The 22,532-nt window shown below is 39.4% G+C and overlaps 1 protein-coding gene and 1 pseudogene across 2 annotated transcripts in view; one reads left to right on the top strand and one right to left on the bottom strand.

The window, feature by feature from the left end:
* MTHFD2L (methylenetetrahydrofolate dehydrogenase (NADP+ dependent) 2 like) overlaps positions 1–22,532 on the top strand; it is a 143,834-nt gene that overhangs the window by 106,309 nt on the left and 14,993 nt on the right. For both annotated transcript variants that reach the window (XM_027058271.2, XM_027058266.2), the window contains one exon: positions 8,390–8,515. In XM_027058271.2, coding sequence (XP_026914072.1) covers positions 8,390–8,515 — 126 coding nt within the window. The remainder of the gene's footprint in view (positions 1–8,389; positions 8,516–22,532) is intronic.
* On the bottom strand, positions 5,853–8,064 carry LOC106981899 (40S ribosomal protein S3a-like; annotated as a pseudogene).

Here is a 22,532-nt window from a genome sequence, read left to right as displayed (position 1 = left end):
TCTTTTTGTTTTAATTTTTTTTAACGTTTATTTATTTTTGAGACAGAGAGAGACAGAGCATGAACAGGGGAGGGTCAGAGAGAGAGGGAGATACAGAATTGAAACAGGCTCCAGGCTCTGAGCTGTCAGCACAGAGCCCGACGCGGGGCTCGAACTCACGGACTGCGAGATCATGACCTGAGCTGCAGTTGGATGCTTAACCCACTGAGCCACCCAGGCGCCCCTCCACTTCTTTTGTATGTGAATATATATACTGTTTGATATATATTTGGGAGTACTGAATTATTTGTTCCTAAAACTATTATTAAATCCTCTGCAAATGTTAGCTGACTAGGTTTTAGAAAATCTTTAACATTGACTTTCAGCTCAGAATAAGACTAGATCTTAAAACAAAGTAGTTTTCCCTGTTCTGAGGGGGATTTAACTTTTCAAGGCAACTGCATTTTGGGGGTTTCTGGCCAGCCAGGAGTGAAAGGAATAAGTCAGAAGAAAATGGGGGAAATAGCTGAGGAAAGAGGAATAATAGGATGAAGGCTATTAGGATTGTGCTGAGATTTGAAGGAATCTAGAAGAGAGACCATTTTTAGGTTTTTCCATTTTGTTTGTCATGGTGAAGACATCTTTTAAGGGAACAGTTTTGGAATATGAATACCTTTGGATACTTCCTCAAAACATTAAAAAATGCAGACCACTGGATGTGTGGAATTGTATTCCCTGTATGTTCTAAGACACCTCTCCAATGAACACTTTTATTCACCTCAAAAGTTCTTCAGAATGGCTATTATAATTCTAAATTATCCTTGGTGAAATGATGCCACCTAGAAAGGTAAGTATAAGAATTTGGGATATGGTTGGGGTGCCTGGGTGGCTCTGTCAGTTAAGTGTCTGACTTCAGCTCAGGTCATGATCTCATGGTTTGTGAGTTCGAGCCCCATGTTGGGCTCTGTGCTGACAGCTCAGAGCCTGGAGCCTGCTTCAGATTCTGTGTCTCCCCTTCTCTCTGCCCCTCCCATGCTAATGCTCTGTCTCTCTCTATTTCTCAATAATAAATAAACGTTAAAAAATTTTGTTTTAAAGAATTTGGGATATGGTGTAAACATGTGTAAGAAGCAGGAGTGTACATCAAATGGGGAAGATGGTATTGGGTTTAGACTGAGGCAAATCCGGGAGCATCTGGGACTGGTCAGTTGAAAGTACTACTTATGTACCTCATGCCTCAGCCCCCCAAGTCTAATGGCTGGCCCATCTCCAGCTGTAAACCTGACCAATAGGCCATTCTCCCCAGAGAGAAAGGTTTCAGGAGATTTCACAGATGAAACAAGACTGAGGAAAGTTCCTATAAAATTGTGCTTAGTGACCTGAGGCAGAGTTTTTCCATAGGGTTTTCCAAAGTTCAAAAGACATATTTTGAATTTTTCAGTCCTCAGGGTCAGTTTGAAGAATGGATTTGTCCAGGTTACTCACACCTCTCCTGTGAACCTCTCCTATATAGACATACAACAATAAATAACAGATATAGACAAATTGTATTGCAAGTAATAAGACCAATTTCCACTAAGGATAAAAGATTTTTAACTGGGTAATCAAAGGATTCCTAAAAAGGGTTCCTTATTCATAAAAAAAATGAAATAAATTCAGCATTTGGGGAGCTTTAACAAAATAAACCAAATTTCAGACTTATTACTAGACTTACCGTATCATTCTAGTTAGACAAACAGTTTTCTATCATAGCAAGAGACTCAAGGGGCCACAGAGGCACCTGTGGTTTCTGAGTTGAGGTCTGGAATGTTAAGAGTGGTAACAGAGGAAATCTTCATGGATCCGCAATGTTGTTGAATACTGGCTCTCCCTGAACACCCAAACAGCCCATTGATAAGACAAATCTGAGCTTATGATTACAGAAGCATGGGAAAACACTGTCTTGACAGTCTTTTAGGAGCCATGTGCACCAGAGCTCTCTACCATCAGCCAACCTGTGAAGGTTGGTTCTGAGCATCTCTTTCCAACTCTGTGTTCAGTGATGTCACTTGCTATCTTGAAGTCAGTCATGGTAGGGATATTTATGCCATAGAGGAGTATTTATGCCACAGAAATCATCAAATTCCTCAAATCAGCGATTCCCGCCCCCACCCCCACCCCAAGAGCCTATTTATCTGAGTAGTGTCTTGTGGCATAGAAGCAAAGCTGAGATGCTTAGAGGTTGAAAATTTGTTTTAAAGCAAGTTTTTTAATGCAGAGACTTGCTCAGGATTGGGTAAGGATCATAACAGGGATTGGTGGGTACAACAGGGAGAGGGTTTTGAAGCAAGGGGTTTCAAGAGTCTTGGAGAACAAACAGCCATTTGAGACTACCCATGGAAAAGTCAAACAACTTGATGATAATTTAAATGAGTTTTTTGGTAACTTCCAGAGACAGTGAAATTATCTGTAGCTTCTACCTTTCTGAGCAAGGGTTTTCTAGAATAATGAAGTCATGTTGATGAAAACAGTGGAATAGTAAAGTCATATTAATGTATACAGTAAGCTATGTGGGTGTGGATGGTTTCGGTTCTCACATATAATGCTTGAGCCTTCAAATTATATAAGATTTAAGGATAGGTTTCCATGGAATTATCTTGGCAAAATGTAAGAAATAAGTAAATAAATAAATCTCATAGGAAATAGTTGAAATCACTGTTCATTTGCAAATTTAACAAAACGTAAAAAAAGAGAACGATCTGACTCCACATACTAATGGCATTAAAAACCTACTGATATTTAAATATTTACTAAATATTTAAATGGCTTTTAATTCTACTTCACTGTTATCAAACAGTAAGAATGTAAATATATTGCATTTGTATACTTGGAGAACTAAATATATCACGTCTAAGAAATTTCTTTTCAGTGCCTTTAAAAATGTAATTAATGGACAACTTTATACTTCCAATCATTTGCCTCTACAAGACAACAATGTAGATGGATGACTTAGAGTATTTAAGATATCTAAAACAGATTTTGAATGTCCATTTGTTATAATTCCAGCATTGAGTAAAATCTGTATTATTTCTATGATAGGGTCAGAAGAGTGCAAGGATCAGGGGTGCTTGGGTGGCTCAGTCGGTTAAGTGGCCAACTTTGACTCAGGTCATGATTTTGCAGTTCATGAGTTCATTCGAGCCTGGCATGGGGCTCTGGGCTGAAGCACAGAGTCTGGAGCATGCTTCGAGTTCTTTGTCTCCCTCTCTGCCCCTTCACCGCACGCCCTCTCTCTCTCTCTCTCTCTCTCTCTCTCTCTCTCTCTCTCTCTCTCTCTCTCTCAAAAATAAATAAACATTAAAAAATGTTTTAGAAGTCTGCAAGGATCAGAAATAAATTAGTTGAGAGAAGAAAGAAAAGAACATTTAATTTGATGACACAAAAAGACAATGTTTAAATCATAGAAATGAAAGACATTAATTAATTAATTAATTCTTCCTTTACCCTATAGTAAATATTTCTAGTGAGGAATAAGGGCAGTATACAGTTTCTTTTTCTGTAGTGTTTTCTTATTCTTAAAATATTCTGTATAATGAGCTGAAAGCTATTTCCTTTGTTCCCTCATTCTTTCATTTTTCTTTCTGCAAACATGTAGAGTAAATCTACTCTTCATTTAACATATTGACAACAGGACCACGATTATTGGGTTCTGCTTTCGTTTTCAGGTGTTTTTGTTTGTTTTGTTTTTCCTTAGATAGGCAACCTGAGTTTATTCAACCATTCTATTTCAGAGGTATTCAGTGTGTGGACCAGTATTAGTCCATGACTCTTTCTTACCTCTGGGAACCTTAGGTCCACAACAAGATAAGGCGCTGCACCAGAACATAAATCAACATACTTCACTGAAAACACATTGCTATGAATAAATAAAGCTACCTGAATCAAACAATGTGTTTAGTGATATAGTTGTTTTACATTGTGCAGAAGCTTTTTTACCCTGTTGCAGACTGGTAGTAAGCAATTAAACCAACTAGTTCGATAGCACTTGCTCCATATGGCATGAGTTCTAGATACATTCTAATTATCCTTCTCTAGACCAGCCCCTGGATGTAACCAATGGCTCCAGAGAGAGTCTGCTAAAAATATAGAGGAAAACATTATATCCTTATATCTAGACACTGTTTGTCTTAGAGTAGCCTAATAGTTTTTAATGAGCTTTTAGTCAAGTAAAGCACCTGGTCAGAATTATACATTTGTCCCCTTTTAAATTTTTCTTGCAATTTGTATAGTCCATCATTCCAAAGTGGGCCACCTATTAGCTATTCTATCCAATTTTGTTCATTTACAAATATAGGGCTATGCAGCTATTGCTGTGTTAAGAAAAACAAAAACAAAACTAATTCAATCACCTTAAAGAATCACTTTTTTTTTTTTTTTATTTCCCATGAATTTGGGTTCAGCTGGTCAGTTACAGTGACCGTGGCTTGTTTCTTCTGATCTTGACTGGGCTTGCTCAAGCATCTGCCTTCAGCTGGTGGTTAGCTAGAGTCTGACTCGTGTAGGATGGCCTCAGCTGAAATTACTCAGCTTCCCTCCACAGGATTTATATCCTCCAGTAGGCTAGCTTGAGCTTGTCCTCAAGGCTGTCACAGGGTTCCAGGAGATATAGGTAGCACACAAGACCTCTTTAAGGATTAGCCCTGCCGCTGGCATAGACGAGAGCAGAGAAAGGCAGAAAATAGACCTGGAGGAAAACAAAGATAAAATAACCATAACAGTGACAGTGTGTTCTTCCAAGTTCTTTATTAAAAATTTGGAAAATGGTACTGACAAATACTTTTCATGGAAGACCTCTGCAGACCTTCCTACAGATGCATTGACCAATAGCTTTGGAATACGTTATTTAACTATCCAGGATTGTACCAATTGGAGCTTTCATCCAACCCACAGTTTTCCATCGTGTAAATAAGGGTTCAGTGAAAAACTTTGTCAAATTTGATGCTGCAACTAAGAAACCATCTGTAGTTTTTTGAACATAAGTGGTCATCACCACATTTAATTATGATAGCAAAATATTAGAGTTCAGGACTGCATAACTTATTATGATAATCCATGTGATAAATTATTTCATGTAGGTTTTAAATTTCAAATAATTGATAAAATGGAAAAATGTTCATAATTTAACTTTAATGGCAAAATGGTAGGATTTATAGTCACAATATAAGCAAAGTTATAGGTATCATATTTTATATCTAATATATAAATATTTTGAAATCCTAGAAAGAAATACAATAAAAATATACTTATTATCTTTGAATGGCATGATTATAGTGATTTTTATTTTTATCTTAAACTTTTAGATTTTTTCTAGATTTTCTACAGTGGACATATGTGATGTCATCATCAGAAAAAAATAAACACACATTTAAGGTTTTTCTATTTTTTAATATTCCTAACAATTAAAATCAAGCTCACATTTATCTCTATTTTGAAAATTGTGCATTTGTTATTGCCAGTCTGATATTCTCAGAGCAAATGTAATGAACTATTACAATCGAGAGAGAAATCTGGATCTTTCTCAAAAGCTGGATTTTAGTAACTATTTCATCAACATTTTCATCTTAAAAATATTTTCTGCAGCTATCTATAATCAACTTATGGCTTTTCTAAAAAAAGAAAAGATTTTATTAGCCATCTATAAAACTTGCATCCGGATCACTACAGCTTAAAATAGATCGCTACCCTTTCAGAGCTCTTTAGTAACTAAGAGCAATGGATAAAATCCAAACAACAACTCAGAGAAGTTCACATTGGAACATCGAATTCACCAAGCTTAGATTATTTAAAAAGAATGATCGATAATTAAACATCACACATAAGACTTTTTGTCACCATTAAATGTCTGAATTTTGAACAGATTCTTGGACTGTTTAAGACTCATATCCATCAGCTCGTTCAATATAGCACTGGTCTCGTCCTCAGCAGCTTTGCCAGAACTACTGCCTTCCCCATGAAGCTCCATGAGCTTTCCCAATTCAAACTTGAGCTTCTTCAGCACTTTGACTTTTCTGACAAAGATATCATGGAGTGGATAAATAGACTGATAAGGCTTTTCTGATGCTATGTCTTTTCTGATGCTATCTGCAATCAATTTATTGGCCATTTCTTTCAAGTCATTTGTCTGCACCTCTCGGGTCATGATCTCCGTCATCTTTTTCTGAATTTGGTGGACCTGTTGGTGCTGAGCATAAGAGGTCTTCCGAATCTGCTTGTCTCAGTTTTTAGTAAAACCAACACAAAGTAGATGAAGCAAATAACCATCAGTAATCTTGACATCAACATGGGCTTCAATCATGGTCTGCCTTTTTTTTTTTTTGTTTGTTTTTTTTAACCATGGAATACATTTTGTCACGGGTAAGATCCATGCTATGGAAATTAGTCAGGCAGTTTGGGCCCTAAAATCCTCAGTAATTAGATTGAATTTTCTAAATCCAGTTTCATCATTCTGCAGACCAGCAAGGCTCACTTCAAAAACATGACCATTGAGGCCATCAGATCCTATTTTGGTTCTTTGAGTTCTTATAACTAGTGTTTTTCCAATATTTTTTATATTGAACACAGCTGGCGCTTTCACATTATACCCATCTTTCTTATAAAATGGATCAATCACTTTCTTCTTGGCTCCCTTTATGCTGCCTTTCTTAAGGTGCTTGTTCTTCAGATTGCCATGGCACTGCTCAGGGAGCCAAAAGGCTAGGTTTTCTTTTTCTATTGGATTCCAAGAAAAAAATGGGATTTTATTACTATCTTTAGAACAATACTCAATATCTATGCTAGAACTGATAAAAAGAAGTTCTATGGGCTAGGGTAGGAAAGCATGAGAAAAAAACATATCTCAAACATTGATGCCTCATTGGTTATATTATTATGTGACTAAGGAATGTATCAGGTAGCTACATCTATTTTAGCACTGACTGCTTCTTTATAGCCATTAAAATCTTAATTGTACTAAAAATCATATGCCATCTGGAATGCATAAGTGGATAATTTAGGTAGAAGAAAGCCTCTGACCACACAACATTGAGTCCTTTTCATGCAAAGGATGTAGAATGTGAAAATGAGTAAATCACCTGCAAGACACGGTGTCCACCAGAAGCATTGTGATAGACTAAAGATGGCCACAAAATCTTTGATTTTCCTCCCACTGAGAAATGGAGTTTCTGTCTGTCCTCTTAAATCTAACTAGATTCTGTCACTGCTTGACTGATAGAATATGACAGAAATGATATTGTGCCAGCTCCCAGGTTCTAGGCTTAAGTGACCGGCAACTTCTGCTTCCTGTCTCTTGGAGCACTCACTCTTGGAAGCCAGACGCTAGGCTGTGGGAAGCCCAAGCCACAGGAGAGTCCATGCCTGTATGCCCCAGTTGACAGCCCCAACTGAGCTCTGCCAACTATGAGCAACAACTGTAGCCATGTGAGTGAGCCATCTTGGACAACCAGCCTAGTCACATTTTGAGGTGACTCCAGCCTCAGCCACTGTCTGAGTTCAACTATGTGAAAGACTCCAGTGAAGATCCATCCAGCTGAGCTCAGTCATCCCACAGAACCACGAAATGTAATAATAAAATATTTTAAGCCGCTAAGCTTAGGAATGGTTTTTAATTATTAACAAAAATAACTGGAACATTAACCATTGTTAGCTGGTGCTGTTGTACTTGAAATAAAGTTTGAAAATAATTATAGAAAATGCATGGTGATGTAAGCTCTCTGTAGAGCGATCTTTCCAACTGCAATGGAGAAATAGTAGAGTTTAGTATATCTTATACCTTTCCAAGTCATATACAGACATAATGAATCAAAGAAGCAAAGAAAAAATAAGAAGAAAGCTCAAAATAACACTTCATGTTTGGAGTTGATAGGATACCACTATGTGTGTGGCACTTTAAAGTTTACCACCACCCTGAGCATTTAAATTATTTTCACTTCATTTTTTTCTTTTTATCCAACCCACCCCCACCCCACCTCACCCTTCTTTGTCTCTACCTCCAATTTCCAAGTAGTTTTCATTCCACCCAACCTCAACAGGAGCCTGTTTCATAGCCATGATGTCCCTATGCTATTTATAGTATGTGAAATATACAAGGATGCGACTCTAGTGGATATCCATCTGGAGAAATCTGATAGCAATCTCTGAGGTGAAAGGGTAAATCCAGGTAGGATTTTAAGCACAGAAGCCCCCATGTGCTGCCTTTATTCTTCTGCTTCATCGGAAATGATCAAGTGCCGTTGGTCTCTTCCTAGAAACAGTGTCTGTTGTATATTTTTTTAAAGCCATGACAACAAAACATTAGCTGTATAAACCTTTGGTATGCTCAAGGACAAAGTTTAAATATTATCCAGAGTGTTTTACAACTGTGTTTTGCTTTCAGGTATTCCTAAGTTGATCACATCTGATATGGTTAAAGAAGGTGCTGCTGTAATTGACGTGGGTATCAACTATGTCCACGACCCAGTGACAGGAAAGACAAAACTGGTTGGAGATGTGGACTTTGAAGGTAATAAACTACCTCTTTTGATAAGTGAAGAAAATGAAAGATTCTACTTTGCATGTTTTTATGGTAGAAAGAGAAACTTTGTATTTGATGCAAGCATTATTAAGTCGATAATCATTACACCTCTTTCCTCTGAGGCAAAAGTTTAGTCACTTCCATATTTTCTTCCTTCCTTCCTTCCTTCCTTCCTTCCTTCCTGCCTTCCTGCCTTCCTGCCTTCCTGCCTTCCTGCCTTCCTGCCTTCCTGCCTTCCTGCCTTCCTTCCTACCTTCCTTCCTTCCTTCCTTCCTTCCTTCCTTCCTTCCTTCCTATCTTCCTCCTTCCTTCCCTCCCTTTTTCCCTCCCTCTTCCCTCCCTCCTTCCTATCCTCCCTGCCTGTCTTTCTTCCCGTCTTCCTTCTTTCCTTCTCTCACTTCTTGGGAGGAAAATACAATTACACCATTAATATTTAGTTTTATATTAGGGGCACTTGGGTGGCTCATTCGGTTAAGCATCAGACTTCTGCTCAGGTCACCATCTCACGGTTCAGTTTGCAGGTTTGAGCCCCATGTTGGCTTCTGTGCTGACAGCTTGGAGCCTGGAGCCCACTTCAGATTCTGTGCTCCCTCTCTCTCTGTCCCTCACCCACTCATGCTCTGTCTCTCTCTCAAAAATAAATAAACATTAAAAAAAAAAGATTAAGTTCCTTATACTACAGGTTTTGCAGGTTTTTAGTGAAAGAATGCAGCTGGCCTTCTGTACCAGACATTATTTTTACTTTTTTTGGAGTGTCTCTATACTTTGCTATCCATGCTATATATTCAGCCATTCACTCTTTTTTTTTTTTTTAGGCGCATTTTATTTATTTTTTATTTTTTTTATTATATGAAATTTATTGTCAAATTAGTTTCCATACAACACCCAGCGCTCACCCCAAAAGATGCCCTCTTCAATGCCCATCACCTACCCTCCCCTCCCTCCCACCCCCCATCAGCCCTCAGTTTGTTCTCAGTTTTTAAGAGTCTCTTATGCTTTGGCTCTCTCCCACTCTAACCTCTTTTTTTCTTTTTTTTCCTTCCCCTCCCCCATGGGTTTCTGTTAAGTTTCTCAGGATCCACATAAGAGTGAAACCATATGGTATCTGTCTTTCTCTGTATGGCTTATTTCACTTAGCATCACACTCTCCAGTTCCGTCCACGTTGCTACAAAAGGCCATATTTCATTCTTTCTCATTGCCACGTAGTACTCCATTGTGTATATAAACCACAATTTCTTTATCCATTCATCAGTTGATGGACATTTAGGCTTTTTCCACAATTTCAGCCATACACTTTTAAAGCCTTGGGGTGTGTTTGCTAATCCTAACTATATTTCAGATCTGGAGAGTTACCTGGATAATTCAAGTCAACATTCCTCACTTGTATTTTAAAGAGGATGAGGAAGAGGAACTAGGATAACATTTCTATGGCCATTGAAGGGGATAAGGCAGCAAATATGTAGTAACAAAAAACAGTTGTAACTCAATGCCTTATCTCTACTGAGCCCCTACACAGATAGTTTTAGATACCTGACCCCTAATCCAATTTTACTTCCATATCTTTGTCAGATACTTGGATGCATTCAGATTTTCAGTATAATCTAGGAATCCTTAGTTGTCCAATAAGATATAAATTTAGTAAATGGAGGTATTTTCATATTAGAAATCTAATATGTACATATATATTAGATTAATCATTTGGCCAAAAAAGCAGGGCCATGTCAAGAACTTTATCAGCCATAGATGTGTCTTTATAGACAAACTAAAAGGAATAATAGATGACATGATTTTTTAAAAAAATTTTTAATGTTTATTTTTGAGAGAGACAGAGTGTGAGTGGGGGAGGGGCAGAGAGAGAGGGAGACACAGAATCCAAGCAGGTTCCAGGCTCTCAGCTGTCAGCACAAGCCCAACTCGGGGCTCCAACTCATGGACCGTGTGTTCATGACCTGAGCCGACGTCAGATGCTTAACCGACTGAGCCACCCAGGCACCCCTAGATGATGTGATTTTTAAAATAATTCCAATTGTACATTTCCTCTTGGAATCTGGTCATCAGGCAATGATTTACCAAAGTCCTAGCATGGTATTGAATGAAACCTAACATGCAGGCACCCAAGTGTTCTAGGGTATTGGTCCCATGTTTGTGAGATTGCAGGTTGTAGCACGTAGGCAATCTGAGCCTGGTGCGAAGGAAGGAAGGAAGGAAGGAAGGAAGGAAGGAAGGAAGGAAGGAAGGAAAACCTGAGGACACATGTGCAGCAATACATTCTGGGGACAGAATGGCGAATAAGAGCAAGGTACCGACAGTACACTGCTCTCTTAGGCGGTCATTCACAAGGTCCCTGCCAGTGATGGAGATTCAGGTCAACAGGGGGATCCCTGCGGGTAACCACGGCTGTCTGTCTGTGTACATGTGCGTGTTACATGTACGTGCTGAACTCCTCAGGAAGTGACCTCATTTCTTTATTTCACTTGTCATGTTCAATCAGTAATATCAGATATCAATAATTTATGTGAATTTCTCAACTTCAAAGGGTAAGGATACATTTCGTTTTAAAACCTGACCTCGTTTTTTCTCTTTATTTTTGCACTGTCATTCTGCTTCTTGGTGACATTACAGTCACCACGTGTTTATTGCAAAATCACCGTACGCTTCTGGTGCACCCAGATGGCACAGACAGAACGTGATAGCCAGCTCGAGGCAAGAAAAGTAGAGATGTTTGCAGTTCACAACCTTGACTCTGCTCGTAGAGCAAACTTACCCAGCAGTGCAACACATCTTTTGAGACCCTTCTCTCGTATAATTGTTCATTGGTCTCAAAGCATTTCCACGCATTCTTATGTTTAGCTAAGAATATTTTTTGCTTGTGGGGTATTATAAAAACACTAAAAATGAGCTTTTGGGGGTGTGCGCGTATGCTTAGTCACACATGAATATGCACTTCAGATCGCATACCATTCCATTTGGCGGAATCTATTAAACTGAACTGCAGTTATGCATATCTAGGTATATAATGAAATAAAAAAGGGAAATGACAAAGAGAAACAAAGACGTAAGATAAACAGGCAAGTGCATTGGGCTGGGAGATAGAGAGGTGTTTTAGACCTAGCATCGTAACCCAGGAACTTTGCAGCCTCCCTGGCCATCAGTGGTGTTATGGGTTAAATGGTAGCAGTGACAGGAGTGGCTCCTTCCAGCCCTTGTGTGTGCTGCATCTTGGACATCCAGCTGAGTGCTACCAAACGGTTATGTAGAAACACAGAAACTTTGGGTAGGTCAGGCTTTTCTGCTTCTGTCATAAGGCCACGCCCATCTTATTGATAATATTACCCTTGCTCACCGCCTGGATCACAGAACCAGGGCCCTAAGGAAGACCTGGACTTGGTAAAGAAGACCTTGCCAGTGAGGCCGTGACTCAGCCACCTGGAGGAACATGCAAGTGATAGGTTTTGACATGTTGCTCTTCAGGTTCTTCATCGGGACTTAACCTGAGGTGAGGGATGATCCCTCGGCTGCAAGGGAGGAACTCCAACTTGGGTTATGCCGTAAAACTTGTAGGCAGCTGTGGCTGCAGGTTGCCAGAAGGAAAGTGTGGCTGCTTTGTGAGTATCGGTGAACATTTCCCTCTCACTGTATAGCCAAGATAAACAAATGGGTGTAGGCAAAGTCAAATGTTAAAGTAAATTGTCCTTGCAGACATTTTCAGCTCTCGAATAAAGGAAACAGGGTGGCCGTTGGTAGGAATGATTTTTAAAGAATAATTTCATTCATGGACCCCATTTGAGAAATATTAGAAATATTTAAATATTTGCAAATTCAGTGATTTGTGAAACCAGGAGTCATTTGTATCTATTTTCTTTCTAAGAAAATATGGATGCCTACGTGTAATCTTTATTATTAGATGTTTTGGCCTCAGTTTTGAATCAGACGCCTCTCCTCTGAGTGCTATTTTGTATCAGATACAGCGTGAGGCTTGCATCACCCTCTACTATAGTTCTTGATGGAAGGAGACATAAATCATCCTAAATATTTCTTTTTGTTGCTAATGTCAGGTTTTGGTTTTGGTGTAAATACAGTTGTCTCCAGACTACATCTTCCTTCATCTTCTAGGGTTTCCTGTTCTCACTTTTTTCTCTGCTCTGTTTTCTGCTTCCTTCTTTCTTCATTCTCCTTCTCCTGAGCCCAGAATAGAGTCAAATGGCCCTTCCTGAGCTGGTGGCCTAGAGGGAAATAATTGTCCCTCCCTCCACCATTCCTCCAACAACTCCCTTCCACCTTGGTCAAAAAATTGCCAATATTCTTAGAGAGGAGGCAGGCAAATCTAGTAGAAAATTATGCGGAGAGTAAGGAAGGTAGGAAAGGCTTTCTTACATGGGGAAACCCTCTTCTCAGGTCATTTGGAATCATTCTTTATTCAGTGCTAATAGTAGTTGGCGTTTGAGAGGTGGTTACCATTCTCAGCCTTTTATACCCCTAAATTATTCATTTAATTCTTATGATAGCCCTATAAGGTAGCCGTATAAGGTATTGTTATTATCCCCCATTTTACAGAGGCACACAAAGCCTGGGCATCTTTGCCCAGAGATGACACATAATGGGACACTGTGTGTTCATAGCCAGGCATTTGGAATTTCTACCCTGCTTTGTCTTCACTATTCTGTATTTAACTATGTTAATACTTCCATTTTTCTTTTTTTTAAGTTTATTTTGTGTGTGTGTTTGTGAGAGAGAGAGACAGAGAGAGAGACAGAGACAGGGAGGGAGAGAGAACCCCAAGCGGGCTCTGTGCTGTCAGAGAGGCTCAATCTCACGAATCATGAGATCATGACCCAAGCTGAAACCAAGAGTCAGATGCTTAACCGACTGAGCCACCCAGGTGCCCCAATACTTCCTTTTAAGACATGAAGTTATTTCTTTTATGTTCCCCCTAGGATATATACAATAGCAAGTTTTAAAAGTGTCTAGACAAGAGTATCAGTGTATGTCAGCCCTCACTCTATGTGGTTCTGATATGCACAGATATCAGTTACCATGGTTTAGTTAAATAACACCAATCCTGCAACAGAGTGGTTCGAATTTCAGTTAGTTTGCTATATTACCTGTAACTGCATTCAGTGCAAACTTTTCTGCCAGCTCTTCAATGTACAAATCATTATGCAAATAACAAATATGCACAGTGATCTGCAGCCAATGACATCACTTCTTCTAAGTCTATTGGTGATTGTTCATGGGACATCTTACTCAGTTCAGTGAAGTGTGTAGTTCTATTGACTCCTTTTTTCCCACTAATAAACCACATGACATTTTATAAAAGTAGATCACAAACAGAGGGAATTGCCAGCAAAGACATAAAAAGTGATAATGCTGACAGATTCTGGACATGGAGCCAGAGGAACTTAGCAAAGGTGAAGTTCTCCATGTAAATGAGAAAAGTAGTTGCTGCTAAAAGGACAACAGTGTCCCAGAGGAAGTGACACTGGCATAAAACTTCACATAAAAAGAACTCTCAGAGCGGTGCTCGGATGGCTCAGTGGGTTAAGTGTCTGACCTTGGCTCCAGTCATGATCTCACAGTTTGTGGGTTCAAGCCCCACGTCTGGCTCTGTGCTGACAGTTCAGAGCCTGGAGCCTGCTTCAGATTCTTTCTCTCTCTGCCCTTCTCCTGCTCGTGCTCTGTCTCTCTCTCAAAAATAATTAAACATTTAAAATAAATAAATAAAATAAATAAAAGAACTCTCAGATGTATTTAATGGCATTAACATGCAAATACAAAATGTTAGAAGCTGATCCAAATTTGGAAAGGAATCTGAAATTCACCAAGGCATAGGAAAGATGCTCACCGTATACTGCATGGTATGTGACCAGAAGAACACAAAAATTGTTCAAACTACTCTTGATAAGTTTTTACAAATAAATAAAAGGCTTTAATACTCAATGTTTCTAATGTTTTAAATAAATTATGGCATACTAAATAAATGTTTTACTATTTTCAATTCCCTATACGTTTATAAACCATAGAGAGAGAATTTTTAATGTTTTCACCAACATTTTTAAAGGTTACTGAACAAATGTAATATCCTCCAATGATTATTAAAATTGCTCTGCGCTGTTTCAGCTTGCACAGTCATTTGTATGTTTTTTTTTTTTCTGCTACTGTGAAAAGTGAGCACTGCCCATATTTATCTCTATGTCTAGGGAAATTAGTGGTCATAGAGTTCAAATTCAGATCCAATGCCGTGATCGCCTCTACTATGTGACTGTTCAATTGTGTTTGATTATAGTGTCTCAGGATTACTACCCAGGTATGTTGTTGAGGGTTGCAGGTACGCTTGGCTTAGCACCTTTCCTAGGGAATCCACACTGGTGCTTTTCTTGATAATAGATCCAAGTTAGGACCTTTCTTCAGCACCATTCCTCTCTGGGTCCCTTGAGGAGTTAATGGGGCCTTAAAGTTATTACTGAATTGAAATGCTATTTTGGTTTGAATTGATCCTCGATCATAGAATTCAAGATGGTACATCATTGCTTCCAGCCTCTGACAGGTACCACCATTCCCCTTCAATTACCTGAATATGCCTCTCCCTTCTAATTTAAGGCAGTAAAAGAAGAGCAGTATTTTAAAAAGCATCTGTGATAAAAATTATTTTGTATGTCTAAGAATTCTTTGTAATAGCTAACAATCATGCAACAAGTAATTTATCTGAAAAATTTAGATTTCCTATACAGATTAAAAAAATAATAACAGTGGAACCTATCTACTTTCCCCTGGTCATTTTCTATTAGTAGCTTTGAGAGAAACTTCATACGTTTCTAACAAATAAGACTGTATCCTCATAAGATGGAAACAAGAGATTATGTGGTATGAGTTGTAAATTGCTTCTTCTGACTGGAAAGTAGTCTGTAGTCTTGGACAAGCTCATAATTATGCTGCTTTTATGAGAGCAGTTCTCTGAATGGATTTGGTGAACTGAACGATCTAATTAATGACTTCCCGTGCTGTTAATTCAGGCTAACCTGGTTCACATTGGCGAGTTCTCAGGCCTCATTTGCACCTCCTAGCTACCACACAGATGTTTCTGTAATCTTTTGAAGCTTTTAATAGCTTTGCTTCAGTTTTATGATGAATTCTTCAGGGATTGCAATGGAATGAAAGGGACTGGATTGTCTGCTCCTTGTTCTTTACCATCTCTCCTCCCTGTCTTCCATTCCTGACCACACCTCTCCACTCACTGGTCTGTACCAAAACAGGGAATAGAATGATGCTGGAAAGAACTGCTGAAAAAGGAAGGAGAGAGGCAGGAACAACATGTAGGCTCTTTTCTCAGAGTCCGAATAGGTGGGGCTGATGTCCAAGAGTGATCCTCTTTGCTGCCCTACAGGTATAGGACTACATAGAAATCACAGAGCTAAGTCTAAAGGTACATTACAGTGTTGATGAAACCAATTTAAATTATAAAAGTAAAGAAGCCACATTATATGGAAAAGAGGGCCTACTCTAACACAAGCAATTTTTTTTAAACTATAGTTGCTTCCAGATGTTTTGCGTCTGCATATTTTATGTTGCTTGAGGAATATGTCTTATACCCTTAGATTTTTATCAGCCATTTTCCACCCAGAAGTCCTGGTTCCTGGTTATGTTTAGTGAATATATCATAATTTGCCTCACTCTGTCTCTTTGTTAAATGATCAGTTGTTTCTATTTTTCCCCTCTCTCAGTATTATACCAGATGATAGATGAGGCTGCTGTAACAAAGGAATAGCAAAATACCTGAGCTCCAAGATAGCTTAGCTGTCTTCTACAAAAGTCTATGGAGTTAGACAGCCCTTCTTCATTCAGGGAGACTGTTTTCATCCATCTTGCTGTTTGTGTTCGTTTGATAAAACTGCCATAAGTAAGTTCCAAACACTGCGTGGCTTAAACAGAAATTTATTTCTCACAAATCTGGAGGCTAGAAGTCAGAGATCAAAGTGTCCCCAGGGTTATTTCATCTGCGGCTTCTCTCTCCTTGACTTGTAGATGGCCAACTTCTCCCTGTCTTCACTTTGTCTTTCCTCTGTACATGTCTGTGTTCAAATTGTCTCTTCCTGTAAGGACACTAGTCGTCTTGGATTAGGGTCCACTCTAATGGCCTCCTCTTAATTACCTCTGTAAAGACCCTATCTCCAAATATGGTGACATTCTGAGGGACTGATGGTTAGGACTTCAACATATGAATTTGGGGGAGTCACAATTCAGCCCATAACACTGTTCCACCTGAACCCTCTTCTTATCCACACAGTTGAAATTGAATCGCCTGCTCATCCATGTTTTCCTCCATCGAAAGGTAAAAGAGAGACGAGGGCATGTGACTTTACCTTTAAGAAAATTGAACTGAAAGTTGTATGCATCACTTCTGCGAGCATTCTATTGACCTGAATATAGCCACATGGCTACTCTATGTGGGAGCAAAAAGGATGTGGAATCCATAGGCTCTAGATGGGAAGTCATACTTGGATGAATAATGATCCATTCTGTGCATAAGAACTTGAAGACTAATCTCTTGACAAAAGAGAGACAGAGACAGAGACAAAGACACAGAGAGATTTCCTCATCCAGCATCTACATACCATTCAGTCTACCCTGAATTCTTTTAGTTGTGAATACCTCATTGCTTTTTTAGTCAGTTTCAAAACATGATCCACGTATTAACTCTTTCCTGTGGGGTCAGTGGAGGCCTAATGTCAGTGAAGTCATGTCTTGGGTCAGATCTTACAATACTAACTCTGAACTCTGTATATAAAATATATACACTAAGTGTGGAGCCTACTTAAGACTCTCTCTCTCCCTCTCCTGCCCCTCCCCTGCTTGCTCGCACTCTCGAAATATATATATATATATATATATATATATATATATATATATATTTGTTGTTGTTTTGTTTTGTTTTGTTGCAAAGTGTAGATAGTACAATCTCACCAAAATGTCTTCAGTTCTAATTAAACTCATTTTTATTATTCAATCATCGGTAAAGACAAGACACTTTTTGACAACTTCATGCAATATTGAAAATTATATCAGGTCCCTTTGTGGTTTCCATTTTCATGTCTCTTTACTGACCTTACTTTTGATCTCCTGGTCATTACTGATGTTTTCAGTATAGCCCTTCAAATTCTTTGAGTCATACTTTTTTACTGAAATGTATGTCATACAATATGTTCATGACTTGGAAACATAGCTAGGGGAGAAGATCTAGATACCTGCCTTGACTCAGCCACCATCTGCAACTCATCCTGAATAGGAAAGACATGCAAGTTACCACCTGCTATGACCAGAAAAGAAAGAGAAACCCACAAAGTGAGACATGGCAGGAGAGCATGAGGTCTACTTAGGGTCTGCTGAGAAGGGAGCCAGCTAGGTGGTCCCTGAGATTCCTTCTGCCCCTGCTGGTCTTGCTGTGGCACAAACTGGCCCCAGGTGACCTGCTTCTTGAGCAAGGGTTCCCAAAGTGTCCCAGGGTAGGTCAGAGCGGGTGATACTAAGATCCCAGATAGATAGGGTAATAGCAGAGACAGGCCAGCCTTGACTAAATTGGGTCGTTTGAACGAGAGGTAGGGCTGAAGGCCTCAGGGTGGGAATCTGCAGTGGACCCAGGGTCCCCAACCCTAAGAAATGGAGCTATTGCTGCTGCTGTGGGGCTCAGCTAGAGACCAAGGGCCTTGGCCAGGCACATCCCAGAGAGACTCCAGTAGTGAGGGCAGTGGTACTTTAAGTAAGCTCTAGTGAAACCTGCAGGAACTAGGGGAAAGCCTATTAGAAAGTCCCATCTGCTGTTCCTGGGCTCAGGGCCCACATAGACTCTGCATGTCTCCTGGTTCGAGTACTAAAGTTTTTGTATGTATGCCCAGCCCGGTATTTTCGCTGATAAGTAGTGATGTTGAGCATCTTTCCATGTACTGGTTGGTCATTTGGATGGGTTCTTTGGAAAAATTTTTTTTTATGTCCTCTGTCCATTTTTTAATTGGATTGTTTGTTTTTTGTAATGAGTTGTTTGAATTCCTCAAGTATTTTTGATAAGGTATTTGGGGGTAATAACCCCTTATGTGATATATGATTTACAAATATTTTCTCCTATTCTGTACGTTGCCTTCTCATTTTGTTGACTGTTTCTTTTACTGTGCAGATGCCTTTTTTGCTTGAAGTAGTCCTGCTTGTTGATTTTTGCTTTTGTTTTCTTTGCTTTTGGTGTCATATCCAAAAAAAAATCATTCCTAAGACCAATATCAAGGAACTTTTCCCCTATGTTTTCTTCTAGAAATTTTATAGTGTTGGTTTTTATATTTAAGTTCATTAATTTGGACTTAATTTTTATAAGTAGTATTGGATATGGGTTCAATCTCATTTTTCTACATGTAGTTAGTTCTCCCAACACTATTTGCTGAACAAAGTATCCTTTCCCCACTAAGTGTTCTTGGCTCCCTTGTCAAATAATGGTTGACCTTGCATTCAGGGGTTTATTTCTATGCTTTCTACTTGGTTCCATTGGTTCTATGTGTCTGTTTTTATGTCAGTACCATAATGTCTTAATTACTCTAGCTTTCTGGTATAGTTTGAAATCAGGAAGTGTGATGCTTCTAGCTTTGTTCTTTTTTCTCAGTATTGCTATTGACTATTCAATGTCTTTAGTGATCTCATACATTTTTTTTTTCCATTTCTGTGACAAATGCCACTGAATCTATAAATGGCTTTGGGTAATATGGATAATTTAACACTATTAATTCTCCCAGTCCATGAACATGGGATATCTTTCCATTTTTTGCGTGTGTCCTCTTCAGTTTTCTTCTTCAAAGTCATGTAATTTCCATTGTAAAGATTCTTCATTTCCTGAGTTAAATTTATTCCTAAGTATTTTATTGCTTTTGATGCTGTTGCAAATGGGATCGTTTTCTTTATTTATTTTTCATATATTTCACTGTTAGTGTATAGAAATAACACCAATTTCTTTATGTTGATGTTATTTCTTTTAATTGTTTTTAATGTTTTATTTTTATTTTTGAGAAAGAGAGAGAGAGAGAGCATGCACGTGCACAAGGGGGGGAGGAGCAGAGAAACAGAGAGACGGAGGATCCGAAGCAGGCTCTGTGCTGACAGCAGAGAGCCCAATGTAGGACTTGAACTCATGAACCATGAGATCATAACCTGAGCCAAAGTCAGAGGCTTAACCAACTGAACCACCCAGGTGCCCCTCTGCATGTTGATTTTATGATCCAGCAATCCCACTTCTGGGTATCCAAAGGAAATGAGAACAAGATATCAAAAAGAGATCTATGTAATCATGTTTGTTGCAGCATTATTCACAATAGCCAAGATATGGAAACAAAAGTGTGAATCAGTAGATGAAAGGGTAAAGAAGATGTGGCATATATATATTCAATTGAATATTTTCAGCCATGAGCAAGAGGGAAATCCTGCCATTTGTGACGACATGGATGGACCTTGAGGGTATTATGCTTATTGAGATAAGTCAGACAAAGACAAATGCTGTGTGGTATTACTTATACGTGGAATCTGAAAAAGCCAAATTTGTAGAAACAGAGTAGAATGGTAGTTACCAGGGGCTGGGGGAGGGGGTGGGGGGAAGCTGGGAAGATGCTGTTAAAGGGTACAAACTTGCAACTAGAAAATGAATAAGTTCTGGAACTCACGCACATCATAGTGAATCTAGTCAACAATACTATATTATATACTTCAAAATTGCTACAATACTAGATCTTAAGTATTTTTCCACAAAAAAGAAATGATAATTATGTGGTGTGACACAGGTATTAAATAAAGCTATGATGGTAATCATATTGCAGTATATAAATGTATCGAATTAATCTGTTGTACATTTTAAACTTACACAATGTTTTATATAAATGATATCTCAATTTTAAAAATTAAAAAAAAAAACGACAGTGCGGGGGATCTTAAGTTCAGGCTGGGACACAGTGGGGACTAGGGCATGGGTAGGGCCTTCCCCTCCCAGTGTTACTTGTTTGCTGTCTGCTCCTCAGTGCCCTGCTTGCTCTTTGGAGCCTCCCTTGGGGTTCTGTGTGCACCCTCCCATGGATAGGCTGGCAGAGCAGTGTGGCCAAGTGTCCTCCTGGAGCTAGATTATCCCACCCTGTAGGCAGTAGAGGGATGACACAGGACCAACACCAGCTCATTGAACTACTGGAGGGAACAATTTTCATGAGAGTCCGTGCTCAAACTTTGGGAGAAATGTGTGGATGGGGAGAGGATGATCCTAGGGAGGGAGGGAAAGGGAGCTCCTAACCTGACTTGCCCTGGACATTAAGGAAAAGGAGAAGGCCCAGATCTTGGGCGGGTTCATCTGTCCATCTTACAACCTGCTCTTTTCTTAAACTACATCAAGAATGGTACACCCCAGCCTTGCAGGGGTCCCAACAGCTGAGCTCATTTCCTGCCAATGATTTTTTGTTCTCGTCCCATGATTCCCAGCACTGTGCAGTCTGAGGGGCTTCTCTGGCCCCTCACAAGAGCCCTTTGCAAATAGCACTGACGAGCACAGTGAGAAGGGAAGGAGCCACCCATGGCCCTCTCAGGAATTCCTGGAAGCCAGAGCAGGGCTGAGGCTGGGATGCAGTAGGGGTTGAAGGGATATTATGTCAGGCATTGTGACAGGCATTTGAGATGCAACGATAATCTAAATAGGCAAAGTCCTAACCCGCAGGTAGCTTACATCAGGTTGGAGAAGACAGATAATAAATAAATGCATACACATCCATGTAATATATTAAGCAGTGTTTGGTGTTACAAAAATAAAACCAGATAAGGGAGGCTAGAGAATTAATAGAGTAAGGTCGCTAAAGAGGGTGTTCAGGGAAGACTTGCTGCCAACCTGAACAAAGTGAGGGAGGGAGCTGTGGATTTATGGGAGAGGAATATCCCCCCACGCAGAGCAGAAAGTGTGAAGATTTAGAGGATCAGCATGCCTAATGGCTTTCATGAGCTGCCATAAGACCATTGTAACTGGAACAGAGTAAATAAGGGGACGAATCGGGGGGAATAAAGTCCAAGCGGTAGCAGCAGGGATGCCATATCATGTAGGTCCTTAGAGGCCATGGAAAGGAATTTGGATTTTACAGTAAAGTAAAGTAAAGTAGCAAGGCTACTGAATATCAAGTAGACCTTAGAGAGGCTGGGATATAAATAGGATACCTGTTAAGAGGCTATTGTAATTATCCAAGAAAGAAATTATCCAAGATGGGGTGTGGACCAGCGTGGTAATGGGTGAAAGTGTTAACAGGTGGTTAGATGGTAGATATAATTTAAAGGAAGGGTCGGAATGATGGGCTGAATGATTAGATATAAAAGAAAGAGAAGAATCAATTATGACTCTAAGAGTTTTCAAATAAGCAAGAGCGAAGGTGCCAGTTCTAGAACCCTTTTGAGATGAGTCTGAAAAGATGAATGAATTTCACCTAAGTGTGCGTATATAAGGTGGAGAGGGGGCAGAGGGAGAAGAAGGGGCTCTTTCCAGGTGAGAAGGAGTGGATCAAAGGCAAAGAAGAAAAATTGCAAAAGGTCTTTTGTACTCAAAAGTAGCTCAACATTGTTGAAGTAGGGAAGTATGACACTGTAAACAATTGTGAATTGTGCCCCAAGCAGCTGGAGGCTTACTTTGCATTTTTCAAAGCATCTCTACTTGACAGGAAATCCCTCCTACAACAAAAGGGAGTCTATAATTTGGGACTCTATCTGGTCAGAATTATTCCTCAAACTTCCAACCCCGTAGTCAAAATATGAGGACAAACAGGGGTCTAGAATTATATAGTACCATTTTCTAAGAAACTACTAGATGTGGAAGTAAAACCTTGGAGTGCTTTTTTATTTATTTATTTTTTTTTTCAACGTTTTTTATTTTATTTTTGGGACAGAGAGAGACAGAGCATGAACGGGGGAGGGGCAGAGAGAGAGGGAGACACAGAATCGGAAACAGGCTCCAGGCTCTGAGCCATC

Source organism: Acinonyx jubatus, chromosome B1 (genome assembly GCF_027475565.1).
Source record: "Acinonyx jubatus isolate Ajub_Pintada_27869175 chromosome B1, VMU_Ajub_asm_v1.0, whole genome shotgun sequence".
Lineage (NCBI taxonomy): Eukaryota > Metazoa > Chordata > Mammalia > Carnivora > Felidae > Acinonyx > Acinonyx jubatus.
The sequence above is the reverse complement of the archived record's forward strand: the minus strand, read 5'-3'. Positions and strand labels throughout refer to the sequence as shown.